This window comes from Mustela lutreola, chromosome 1, assembly GCF_030435805.1.
Source record: "Mustela lutreola isolate mMusLut2 chromosome 1, mMusLut2.pri, whole genome shotgun sequence".
NCBI lineage: Eukaryota > Metazoa > Chordata > Mammalia > Carnivora > Mustelidae > Mustela > Mustela lutreola.
Window position 1 is genome coordinate 194,950,266 of NC_081290.1, and position 14,363 is coordinate 194,964,628.

At 39.2% G+C, this 14,363-nt stretch overlaps 1 protein-coding gene across 1 annotated transcript; it reads right to left on the bottom strand.

The window, feature by feature from the left end:
• Positions 1 to 1,855: 1,855 nt before the first annotated feature.
• LOC131820580 (olfactory receptor 8B3-like) lies at positions 1,856 to 2,788 on the bottom strand. The gene has a single exon (XM_059156260.1). The coding sequence runs from the start codon at positions 2,786 to 2,788 to the stop codon at positions 1,856 to 1,858; it is 933 nt and encodes a 310-aa protein (XP_059012243.1).
• Between the last annotated feature and the right edge of the window lie 11,575 nt (positions 2,789 to 14,363).

Sequence of the window (14,363 nt, forward strand, 5' to 3'; positions counted from 1 at the left end):
GGAAACAACAGATGTTGATGAGGATGAGGATAGAGGGGAACCCTCTTACACTGTTGGTGGGAAATGCAAACTGGTGCAGCCGCTGTGGAAAACAGTATGGAGGTTCCCCAAAGGGATAAAAATAGAACTAACCTATGATCCAGCAATTGCAGTAGTAGGTATTTACCCAAAGGAAACAAAAATACTGATTCGAGGTATACACACTCTCCGATTTATAGCAGCATTATCAGTAAGACCCAGATTATGAAAAGAGCCCAGATAGTCACTGAATGATGAAATGATAAAGAAGATGTGAGATATATGTGTGTGTGTGTGTGTGTGTGTATGTGTGTGTATATATATATATATGTGTGTGTATGTATATACATATATGCTATAAAAAAGAATGAAATATTGCCATTTACAAAGATGTGCATGGAGCTAGAGGGTATTATGCTAAGTGACATAAGTCAGTCAGAATAAGACAAATACCATATGATTTTACTTATATGTGAAACTTAAGAAACAAAACAAATGAACACGGGGGAAAAAAAGAGGGCAAGCCATGAAACAGATTCTGGACTAAAGTCTACAAACAGGATGCTGGAGGGGAAGTGGGCAGGGAGATAAGTTAAATGGGAGATGGAGATTAAGGAGGGAACTGGCTGTGATGAGCACTGAGTGTTGGATAAAGGTGATACCCCTGAAACTAATAATACATCATATGTTAACTAGCTGGAATTTAAATAAATACTTGAAGCTAAAAAATAAAATAAAACAAAATAAAGTGGCAGGGGTTGGGAGGTGGGGGTACCAGGTGGTGGGTATTATAGAGGGCACAAATTGCATGAAGCACTGGGTGTGCTGCAAAAATAATGAATACTGTTATGCTGAAAATAAATAAAATATAAATTTTTTAAAAAAGCAAAATAGACTACAACGAGATGTAGAAATAAAATCAGAAGGCTAAGAATTTAGTCTAAACTCTCACTTTAAAAACCTGTATGCCATTAGGTAAATCTTACTATTCTGAGCTTCACTTTCCCAGCAATACAATAAATATATTTTGATGATCGGTTATATATTGGTTTGACTGTAAAGGTGTAAAAGAGAAAAATCTGCAAAAAGACTCTCCATATGTGATGTCTACATATGCAAACTGGATTAATCTTGATTGTCATTATGGACTCTTCAACTCCTGGCATTGAAAGGAGACATATTCTCACCAACTGGAGGATGGAGAAATGGGATTACAAACAGATGTTCTAATACATATACTTTTTTAAAGCTTTATTTATTTGTTTGTTTGGGAGACAGAGAGAGAGGACGAGAGAGCAAAAGAAGGGGTTGCAGCAGAGGGAGAGGGAGAAGCAGGGTCCCAGCTAGGCAGGGAGCCCAATGTGGGACTCAGTCACAGGACCCCATGATCATGAGCTGAGCCAAAGGCAGATGCTTAACTAAGCCACCCATATACATATACTATACCTTGATACATATTCTAATACCAATAAAATGTCCCCCTTCTAATCCATATTCTAATACCAAGTGGCAGATAAAAACACCCACAATAATAAAATGTCACCCTTCTAATTTAATTCTTTAAAGAGCATTTCAAGTTCCAGAGGAAAAAACAAGTTGATAATGAAAATGGGTGGGGAAATAAGACAACACATTTATTACTTAATGCTATTACTAAACAAACAAAAAGGTAGAGAAGATACTATGGTATTGGTGTGGAAAAAAGAAAGACCAGGCTTGAACTTCCTTGACCATATTAGGAGAAAATGCTAGGAATATTGCCATGAAAGGTATTTTATTTTAAACATACAGAATCCCACCAGACAAAACTAACTACACGGATACACACTGTTTCTGATCAATTCACTCTTCTACTCAGAGTTTTTCTCACAGCAAGTTTAATGTCCTTGTTTCTCAAGCTGTAAATGAAAGGGTTCATCATGGGAACTGCATTTGTATAAAAGACAGAGGAGATTTTTCCCTCGTCCATAGACTCAGCAGAAGATGGTTTAAGATACATAAATGCACCTGATCCAAAGAACAGAGAAACAGCAATTATGTGGGAACTGCACGTGCTGAAGGCTTTGGACCTGCCCTCAGTAGAGCTGATGCGCAAGATGCTGGACAGGATGAAACCATAAGAGACAAAGATAGTGACAGTGGGCACAATGATATTCATACCCACGACAATGAAAACCACCAGCTCATTCACATAAGTGCTGGTGCAGGAGAGCTGGAGTAGAGGGAGAATGTCACACAAATAATGGTTGATGGTGTTTGCATCACAGAAGGTCAGTCTTAGCATGCATCCAGTGTGAGCCGTTGCATCCAAAAATGACACCAAATATGAACCAAACATAAGGATGGAACACACTTTAGGGGACATGGCAACATTATATAAGAGTGGGTTACAGATCGCCACATAGCGATCGTAGGCCATTGATGTCAGCACATAAGCTTCAGAAATACCAAAACCACAGAAAAAGAAAAGCTGGGTCATGCATCCCCTGTAGGAGATAATATTCCTCTTTGATGTGAAGTTAATCAGCATTTTGGGTGTAAACACAGAAGAATAACAGAGGTCTATGAAGGACAAATTGAAGAGGAAAAAGTACATGGGGGTGTGCAGGTGTGAATTCAGCAGGATTAGAGTTATCAAGCCCAAATTTCCTAACACAGTGACCACATACATGAGTAGAAACAGGAAGAACAGGAGGAGCTCAAGATATGGTGAGTCTGTTAGCCCCATAAGAATAAATGCAGTCACAAATGAAGTATTTTCAGCAGGCATTCTTCTCTAAGGGGATCTGTGAACACAGGAGAAAAAGTTACACAGAGAACAATTGAACATTTCCTACCATATCTCCTTGCACAGAAGTTGGATTTGTACTAGGAATATTTGAGTCTACCCCAAACTGGACCCACAGAATCTGCTTTGTCATTATCATGAATCTAGTGACATGGACACTTCCTTATTGGGGTTCTATTAGCTGTAAAACAAAGAGCATTAAAACTTGGCCTACAAAATGAAGACCAATGTTTCCATAAGCCAATAGGACTGCTGTTGAAACCAAAGGTTAGGGAGAAGATTGGACCAGAAGGAAATTCCCTTCTCTCATTTCACTTCTTTGACCACATGACCCTCCACTAACCAGTAAAATGGAGGCAGCAACCCCACCAAACGGGTGCTGGCTTTCAAGGGGATTGGATTTCTTGTGGTGAGAATGAGGAAAATTGTTCTAATCCAAAAATAAGGACCAGAGTCTAGGAGAGTTCAAGTTCCTGACCCATGTACAGAGTAAAAACAATGAATGTAGAAGAGTGAGAGTTCCATCAATAGAACTGACTAATAAATTGCATCCTTGAAACCTAATAATATTTCTAAACCTTCCCTGCTCCGTCACCCTCCCCTAAACAGGTCCTTCTACCAATTTCATGTGAGTCTAAGGACTGCAATGAACTGGAAAGTAATTGGCATCTTTGATTCCTAGACTACCATCATAAAAGAAAGACATGAATAGGCACACCTGGGTGGCTCAGTCAGTTGAGCATCTGCCTTCAGCTCAGGTCATGATTCCAGGGTTCTGGGATGAAGCCCCACATCCAGCTCCCTGCTCAGCAAGGAGTCTTCATCTCCCTTTCTCTCTGCTCCTGCTCTCTCAAACACTGCTTCTCTCAAATAAATAAATAAAATCTTTTAAAAAATAAAGCAAAAGACATGAGTATAAATGGAATTCAGAAACTCACCCTCCTTAGGCAAGAACACCTTGGACCTTCCTTACTAGTATTACCTCTGTGCTCCTGAAAGGGCAAATTCTGTGGCTTTGCTTCCTTCGATTCTATGAGGACACAACCCACACTTAATTTCTGATGAGCCCTGGAATTCCTTCTGAACCACAGACAATAATTTCTGGCTATGAGTTCTCTTAAGCAGCAGACCAAAATAAACAGCCTTTATTATGATCATTTTGCACTTGGTAAATCACAGAAGACTTAAGGTGAGGGCAATGATATAATGTTCTCAGATATAAACAGGGCAGAAGCTTACTCAGTCTCTCTTCCACAGGGAATGGTTTCTGGTGTAATAGGGTCTTGAGAGGATTGTATTTACACAAAGGACCACAATGGGTTTCTAGTTCCTTTGGAGCTAAAATTTTACTCAAGGTTACAGTCCACTGGAGGGATCAGACATCCCCTGAGAGAAGCCAAAAATAAAGTCCTATTTCCAGGTCAGCAACATGGCAGAAGAGGAAGCTCTAGAATTTCTTACTTTACATGGACACCCTGATTCAAAAATGTTTCATATACATAAATTCCCGTTCTAAGAAATCTAGACAGTGGTTAAGGTATTCCTGGTCCCATTTAAACAATAAATCTTTACACATTCCCTAACATTTTAGGGAAATTCTAGATATCCTTTCCTTATAACAGCTATGCTTGCACAGCACCTTCAAAGTGGAACAATTTGAGCCAGTTCCTAGCTTCTACCTGGGGAGGGAAAGAATTCCACCATCTGTATAATGCTCCAACTTTTAATACATGTGCCTAGAAGACTGGCTTCTATATAGTCTGTGTCAGAAAGCAAAGGAGATACAGGACACCGCATACTTCAGCTGCCTGGGGAGAGAAACAAAGAGATGGTGGTGTGAGCTGGAAGCCACCAGAGTTCCTTCCCCTGGCTCAGCATAAAGGAAGTGATTGAAAAGCTCTTTTTTGCAGCTTCTCTCTGGTGAGGAAAAAAAAAATTGCCCTATGCATCCAGCAAGCAATACAACTTATCGTTGAGCTGTGTGAGGAATTAGTTTCAGTCCTGCTTGTTTTAGAACACAGACACAATCCAGCACACAAGGGATGAAGACAGGGTTGGAGGGAAGCATGGGGAGAAGGGGGGTCACTGCAACTAATACCAAAGAAAGAGGGTTAGACTGCACAAAATTGAGAGGTCTCCAAAGTCTCTGGCCAGGCTTGTTAGTGATACCTTCTCTAGTCCAAGGCCAGTCCGTGAATGTCAGGACAGATGGGTGTTTTGTCTAATGTGCAGACACCAATGTAGAGAATCAGTGAAAATGAAGACAAGTTGAAATACTTTCCAAAAAGGAGTAAGAGCTATCTCCACAAACTGACACTAACGAAATGAAAATATGTGATTTACCTGACAGAGAATTGAAATGACTGTCCTAAGATGCTCACTGGAGTCAGAGAACAATACACAAACCAAGAGAAAATTTCAACATAGAGACAGAAAACCTAAAAGTATTAAACAGAAATCATGGAGCTCAGAAACACAATATCTGAACTAAAAAATTTAGTACAAGGGCTCAAGAACAAAGGAGACTGAACAAAAGAGAGGATCGTTAATTTGATTAAAGATCACTGTATAAAGAAGATATGGTCCATATATGCAATGGAGTATTATGCTTCCATCAGAAAGGATGAATACCCAACTTTTGTATCAACATGAAAGGGACCGGAACAGATTATGCTGAGTGAAGTAAGTCAACCAGAGACAGTCAATTATCATAAGGTTTCACGTACTTGTGGCGCATAAGGAATAATGTGGAGGACACTGGGACAAGGAGAGGAGAAGGAAGTTGGGGGAAATTGGGGGAGGAGACGAATAATGAGAGATTGTGGACTCTGAGAAAGAAACTGAGGCTTTGGGAGGGGAAGGGGTAGGGGGTTGGATGAGCCTGGTGGTGGGTATTAAGGAGGGCACATATTGCATGGAACACTGGGTGTGATGCATAAACAGTGAATCTTGGAACACTGAAAAAATAAAAAAGTTTAAAAAATCTGGATACTTTGTGAAAATCAGATGGAAATAGGACACAGCTAATTTGGGAACTATAATGATGATGAATTTAGGAATAACAGATGTATAGGTGAATATAGTTTGATGATACCTTTCTTGATGTTCTGGACGATGATAATAAAGAGAGAAAGTGCCACAGCTATGGTTCAGTGATGAATTACATGAAGCATGTTTTAAGTAACCCAGATACATTATCTTATATGATGTTCTAAAATTCTTGGGTTTCCTCAAGCTTAATTGATGTATACTTATTAAATAAAAATTGTATGTTTATAAAATGTAAAAATCACTGTAAATTATTCTAACAGGAGGGCGAAATGAAAAAGAACAAAAAATAGTGAAGAAATCCTGAAAGACTTACTGTATAATACCAAGTGAATCAATATCTAAATTTCAGAAACCGCAGTAGGAGAACAGAGTTCGAAAGAACCAGGAAACCTATTCAAAGAAAAAAAAAGGCTGAAAAATTTCCAAATTATATAAACTTTCAACACTGTGATCAATTTATACAAAGATAAAACCCAGAATAATTACATAATGAATACACACACACACACACACACACACACACACACACACACAGGTCAACTGTTTATCCACTTTCCAGTTACTTAACTAAGTCAACCTGACTTCCACCTTCAGACTCAGGTCTACACAAATTTACAGGAACAGTGCTTATGTAGGTAGGTGAGATACAAAACCCTCTAACCCAATATTCTGGACTCAATGCAAATTTACTGACTGCTGATTCACCTCTCAACTTGAATTATGCATTTGGTATCTGGGTCTGTTTCAATCATTATGCTTTATACTAACTCTGGCAATTGAAGCAGTACTTTCTCTTTGCCTAAATATGTCCATCTTTCCACATTCTCAAATTATAATCATCACACCATTGTAAAAAGTATGCCTAAAAAAGTTCTTTAAGATTTTATCAAGAATATAGAAAGGATTCAGAAAGTGAAATTACATAATACATAGGAGAACCATCTCCTCTTTTCCTTAACCTAAACATAATGACACACAACCTATAAGAAACCTATAGAATGGGGTTCTCCATGGAGTTGGCTACTCCTGCAGAACCTGATGGAAGGTCTTCATTGAGTGTAGTAAAATCACTGTCTTTGCTCAAGACTGGTTTACATTACTCCACACTACTCTAATTCTGGTTTCTTCTGTGTGAGCCATTCTTTTTTTTTTTTTTTTAATTGTTTATTTCTTTTCACCATAACAATATTCATTGTTTTTGCACCACACCAAGTGCTCCATGCAATCCGAGCCCTCCCTAATACCCAACACCTGGTTCCCCCAACATCCCACCCCCCGTCCCTTAAAGACCCTCAGGTTGTGTTTCAGAGTCCATAGTCTCTCATGGTTCACCTCCCCTTCCAATTTCCCTCAATTCCCTTCTCCTCTCGATCTCCCCATGTCCTCCATGTTATTTGTTATGCTCCACAAATAAGTGAAACCATGTGAAAATTGACTCTCTCTACCTGACTTATTTCACTCAGCATAATCTCTTCCAGTCCTGTCCATGTTGCTACAAAAGTTGGGTATTCATCTTTTCTTTTCTTTTTTTTTTTTTAATTTATTTTCAGTGTAACAGTATTCATTGTTTTTGCACCATACCCAGTGCTCTATGCAATATGTGCCCTCTATAATACCCAACACTTGGTTCCCCCAACCTCCCAACCCCCGACCCTTCAAAACGCTCAGATTGTTTTTCAGAGTCCATAGTCTCTCATGGTTCACTTCCCCTTCCAATTGCCTCAACTCCCTTCTCCTCTCCATCTCCCCTTGTCCTCCATGCTATTTGTTATGCTCCACAAATAAGTGAAACTATATGATAATTGACTCTCTCTGCTTGACTTATTTCACTCAGCATAATCTCTTCGAGTCCCGTCCATGTTGCTATAAAGGTTGGGTATTCATCCCTTCTGATGGAGGTATAATACTGCATAGTGTATATGGGCCACATCTTCATTATCCATGAGTCCGTTGAAGGACATCATGTTTCGTTCCACAGTTTGAAAACTCTGGCCATTGCTGCTATAAACCTTGGGGTACAGATAGCCCTTCCTTTCACTACATCTGTATCTTTGGGATTAATGCCCAGTAGTGCAATTGCAGGGTCATAGGGAAGCTCTATTTTTAATTTCATGAGGAATCTCCACACTGTTCTCCAAAGTGGCTGCACCAACTTGCATTCCCACCAACAGTGTAAGAGGATTCCCCTTTCTCCACATCCTCTCCAACACATGTTGTTTCCTGTCTTGCTAATTTTGGCCATTCTAAATGGTGTAAGGTGGTATCTCAATGTAGTTTTAATTTGAATCTCCCTGATGGCTAGTGATGATGAACATTTTTTCATGTGTCTGATAACCATTTGTATGTCTTCATTGAAGAAGTATCTGTCCATTTTTATATATGATTATCTGCTTTGTGTGTGTTGAGTTTGAGGAGTTCTTTATAGTTCCTGGATATCAACCTTTTGTCTCTCCTGTCGTTTGCAAATATCTTCTCCCATTCCGTGGGTTGCCTCTTGTTTTGTTGACTGTTTCCTTTGTTGTACAGAAGCCTTTGAATTTGATGAAGTCCCAAAAGTTTATTTTCGCTTTTGTTATCCTTTGCTTTTGGGAGACATATCTTGAAAGATGTGGTTGATAGTGAAGAGGTTACTGCCTATGTTCTCCCCTAGGATTCTGATGGATTCCTGTCTCACATTGAGGTCTTTTATCCATTTTGAGTTTATCTTTGTGTACAGTGTAAGAGAATGGTCGAGTTTCATTCTTCTACATATAGCTGTCCAATTTTCCCAGCACCATTTATTGAAGAGACTTTTCTCCACTGTATATTTTTTCCTGTTTTGTCGAAGATTATTTGACCATGAGTTGAGGGTCCATATCTGGGCTCTCTACTCTGTTCCACTGGTCTATGTGTCTGTTTTTGTGTCAGTACCATGTTGTCTTGGTGATCACAGCTTTGTAGTAAAGCTTGAAATCAGGTAACATGATGTCCCCAGTTTTATTTTTCTTTTTCAAAATTTCCTTAGGGATTCAGGGCCTCTTCTGATTCCATACAAATTTTAGCACTATTTGCTCCAGCTCTTTGAAAAATACCAGTGGAATTTTGATCGGAATGACATTAATGGGGGTTTAAGTGGGTAGAAGAAGAATCAATGAAAAAAAGATGGAATTGGGAGGGAGACAAACCATAAGTGACTCTTAATCTCACAAAACAAACTGAGGGTTGCTGGGGGGAGGGAGGTTGGGAGAAGGGGGTGGGATTATGGACATTGGGGAGGGTATGTGCTTTGGTGAGTGCTGTGAAGTGTGTAAACCTGGTGATTCACAGATCTGTACCCCTGGGGATAAAAATATATGTTTATAAAAAATAAAAAATTTAAAAAAATTTTTTAAAAAGTATAGATTGCTCTAGGCAGTATAGACATTTTAACAATGTTTATTCTTCTGACCCAAGAGCATGGAATGGTCTTCCATCTTTTTGTGTCTTCTTCAGTTTCTTTCATGAGTGTTCTGTAGTTCCTTGAGTACAGATCCTTTACCTCTTTGGTTAGGTTTATTCCCAGGTATCTTACGGTTCTTGGTGCTATAGTAAATGGAATCAATTCTCTAATTGCCCTTTCTGTGTTTTTATTGTTAGTGTATAAGAAAGCCACTGATATCTGCACATTGACTTTGTATCCTGCCATGTTACTGAATTGCTGTATGAGTTCTAGTAGCTTGGGGGTGGAGTCTTTTGGGTTTTCCATATAAAGAATCATGTCATCTGTGAAGAGAGAGAGGTTGACTTCTTCACTGCCAATTTGGATACCTTTTATTTCTCTTTGTTGTCTGATGGCTGTTGCTAGGATTTCTAATACTATGTTGAAAAAGAGTGGTGAGAGTGGGCATCCTTGTTGTGTTCCTGATCTCAATGGGAAGGCTGCAAGCCCTTTCCCATCGAGGATGATATTTGCTGCGGGTCTTTCATAGATAGATTTGATGAAGTTCAGGAATGTTCCCTCTATCCCTATACTTTGAAGTGTTTTAATCAGGAACGGATGCTGGATTTTTTCAAATGCTTTTTCTGCATCAATTAAGAGGACCATGTGGTTCTTCTCTCTGCTCTTATTGATTTGTTTTATCACCTTGATTGATTTGCGTATGTTGAATCATCCTTGTAGCCCAGGGATGAATCCCACCTGGTCATGCTGGATAATCTTTTTAATGTGCTGTTGGATCCTGTTTGCTAGGATATTTTGAGAATCTTAGCATCCATATTTATCAGTGATATTGCTCTGAAATTCTCCTTTTTGGTAGGGTCATTGCCTGGTTTGGGGATCAGGGTAATGCTGGCTTCAGAGAAAGAGTCTGGAAGTTTTCCTTCTGCTTCAACTTTTTGAAACAGCTTCAGGGGAGTAGGTGTTATTTCTTCTTTGAAAGTTTGGTAGAATTCCGCAGGGAATCCGTCAGGTGCTGGGCTCTTGTATTTTGGGAGGTTTCTGATCACTGCTTCAATCTCGTTACTAGATATCAGTCTATTCAGGTTGAGAGTTTATAGCTTTCCAGGAATGCATCCATTTCATCTAGGTTGCTTAGCTTATTGGCATATAACTGTTGATAATAACTTCTGATGATTGTTTCTACTTCCTTGGTGTTCGTTGTGATATCTCCCTTTTCATTCAAAATTTTATGAAATTGGGCTTTCTCTCTTTTCTTTTGGATTAGTGTGGCCAATGGTTTATCGATCTTACTGATTCTTTCAAAAAACCAACTTATAGTTTCATTGATACATTCTACTGTATCTCTGGTTTCTACCTCATTGATCTCTGCTCTAATCTTGATTATTTCCCTTCTTATGTGTGGAGTTGGTTTGATTTGTTGTTGATTCTCCAGTTCTTTAAGGTGTAGAGACAGCTGCTGTGTTCTGGATTTTTCAATTTTTCTGAGGGAGGCTTGGATGGCTATGTATTTCCCCCTTAGGACCGCCTTGGCTGTATCCCATAGGTTTTGGGCTGAAGTGTCTTCATTCTCATTGGTTTCCATGAATTCTTTCAGTTCTTCTTTGATCTCCTGGTTGATCCAAGCACTCTTAAGCAAGGTAATCTTTAGGTTCCAGGTGTTTGAGTTCCTACCAAACTTTTCCTTGCGATTGTGATCGCAAAGCACTGTGACCTGAAAATATGCAGGGAATAATGTCAGACTTTTGGTACCAGTTGAGTCCTGATTTGTGACCCAGTATGTGGTCATTCTGGAGAAGGTTCCATGTGCACTGGAGAAGAATGAGTATTCTGTTGTTTTAGGGTGGAATGTTCATAGATATTTTCAATTGTTAGATCATCTTGGTGGATAATCCCTTTAAGAACAATGTAGTATCCTTCTGTATCTCGGACTACAAGCTTTAGTTTAAAATCTAATTTATCTGATTTGAGAATTGCTACCCCGGCCTTCTTTTGAGGCCCATTGGCATGAAAGATGCTTCTCCATCCCTTCACTTTCAGTCTGGGTGTATCTTTAGGTTCAAAATGGGTCTCTTGTAGACAACATATGGATGGGTCCTGTCATTTTATACAATCTACAGCCCTGTGTCATTTTACGGGTGCATTTAGGCCATTCACATTGAGAGCAGTTATTGATAGATACGTTTTTATTGACATCGTGTTACCTTTGAAGTCTTTCTTTCTGTAGATTGTCTCTATATTTCTGTTCAAAGCTACTCTTAGAATTTTTTTCTCTTTAATAGAATCCCCCTTAATATTTCCTGCAGTGTCAACTTGGTGGTTGCATAGTCTTTTTTTTTTTATTTTTTTCAATTTATTTATTTTCAGAAAAACAGTATTCATTATTTTTTCACCACACCCAGTGTTCCATGCAATCTGTGCCCTCTATAATACCCACCACCTGGTACCCCAACCTCCCACCCACACGCCACTTCAAACCCCTCAGATTGTTTTCAGAGTCCACAGTCTCTCATGATTCACCTCCCCTTCCAATTTACCCCAACTCCCTTCTCCTCTCTAATATCCCTTGTCCTCCATGATATTTGTTATGCTCCACAAATAAGTGAAACCATATGATAATTGACTCTCTCTGCTTGACTTATTTCACTCAGCATAATCTCTTCCAGTCCCGTCCATGTTGCTACAAAAGTTGGGTATTCATCTTTTCTGATGGAGGCATAATACTCCATAGTGTATATGGACCACATCTTCCTTATCCATTCGTCCATTGAACCGCATCTTGGTTCTTTCCATAGTTTGGCGACTGTGGCCATTGTTGCTATAAACATTGGGGTACAGATGGCCCTTCTTTTCACGACATCTGTATCGTTGGGGTAAATACCCAGAGTGCAATTGCAGGGTCATAGGGAAGTTCTATTTTTAATTTCTTGAGGAATCTCCACACTGTTCTCCAAAGAGGCTGCACTAACTTGCATTCCCACCAACAGTGTAAGAGGGTTCCCCTTTCTCCACATCCTCTCCAACACATGTTGTTTCCTGTCTTGCTAATTTTGGCCATTCTAACTGGTGTAAGGTGATATCTCAATGTGGTTTTAATTTGAATCTCCCTGAGGGCTAATGATGATGAACATTTTTTCATGTGTCTAATAGCCATTTGTATGTCTTGATTGGAGAAGTGTCTGTTCATATCTTCTGCCCATTTTTTGATATGTTTGCCTGTTTCATGTGGGTTGAGTTTGAGGAGTTCATTATAGATCCTGGATATCAACCTTTTGTCTGTACTGTCATTTGCAAATAATCCTAAAATTTGTATGAATCAGAAGAGACCTCGAATCGCTAAGGAAATGTTGAAAAACAAAAATAAAGCCTGGGGCATCACGTTACCTGATTTCAAGCTTTATTACAAAGCTGTGATCACTAAGACAGCATGGTACTGGCATCAAAACAGACACATAGACCACTGGAACAGATTAGAGAGCCCAGATATGGACCCTCAACTCTATGGTCAATTAATCTTCGACAAAACAGGAAAAAATATACAGTAGAAAAAAAAAACAGTCTCTTCAATAAATAGTGCTGGGAAAATTGGACAGCTATATGTAGAAGAATGAAACTCGACCATTCTCTTACACCGTACACAAAGATAAACTCAAAATGGATAAAAGACCTCAATGTGAGACAGGAATCCATCAGAATCCTAGAGGAGAACATAGGCAGCAATCTCTTCGATATCAGCCACAGCAACTTCTTTCAAGATATGTCTCCAAAGGCAAAGGAAATAAAAGCGAAAATAAACTTTTGGGACTTCATCAAAATCAAAAGCTTCTGCACAGCAAAGGAAACAGTCAAAAAAACAAAGAGGCAACCCAAGGAATGGGGTTGCATACATAGTCCTTTAAGCCTTGCCGGTCTTGGAAACTCTTTATCTCTCCATCCATTTTGAATCTCAGTCTTGCTGGATAAAGTATTCTTGGCTGCATGTCCTTCTCGTTTAGTGCCCTGAATATATCCTGCCAGCTCTTTCAGGCTTGCCATGTCTCTGTGGACAGGTCTGATGTTATTCTGATGGGCTTTCCTCTGTACAAAAGGAGCTTCTTTGTCCTGGCTGCTTTCAAGAGGGTCTGCCTACAATTATAATTCTTCATTCTTACTATTAGGTGTCTTGAGGACTTTGAGAATCTATAATCTTGGGGGGGAGCCGTTCTGCCTCTATTACATGAATGCTGGTTCCATTCACAAGATTGGGAAAATTTTCATGGACAACTAGTTCCACTATATCTTATAGACGTCTTTCTTTCTCCTCCCCTTCAGGGATTCCAAAATTTCTGACGTTGGAATGTATCATGGCATCATTTATGTCCCTGATTCTGTTTTTGTGGCTTCTAAGCTGTTTGGTCCAGGCTTCCTCCTGATCCTTTCTCTCTATCTTTTTGTCCTCCAGATCACTAATCCTATCTTCTGTCTCAGTTACCCTAGCTTTTAGAGAATTTAGATTAGATTGGCACTCATTGAGAGCATTTTGAACATCATCCCTGGTGGCTTTCAGTTCTGCCCTAATCAATTCCGTTTGGTCACCCATGGCTTTCTCCAACCTAGCTATCACCTGGATAATTGTTAGCCTAAATTCCCTTTCCGACATATTGTCTATGTCAGTAACCATTAGCTCTGTTGCAGAAGGCCCATCCTCTTATTTTTCTTCTGTTGGGCATTCCTCCTCCTAGTCATTTTGGTGAGAGATGACTGAACAGATGTAGCTGGATGTATGGACTGTGGTGCAGTCAAGGTGCACCCTGGAATGCTTCTGAGCAATCAGGATTCTCCATCCAAATGAGAGAAAAGAGAAAAGAAAATTTAAGAGAGAGAGAGAGAGACAAGAAAAAAAGGGAAGATAAAAGAGAAGGCTCAGCCCAAATGGGCTCCATGGTAAAATTTATGAAGTATACAAACAGAAACAGACAAACAAAAAGACTGATAAAAGTATATAACAAGAGAAAAAATATATATATATGCAAAAAAAGGAAGAATCTTAAAAAAAGAACCCCAAGTATAAGATTTATATACTATCAGGACAAACACAAATACACAGAAACA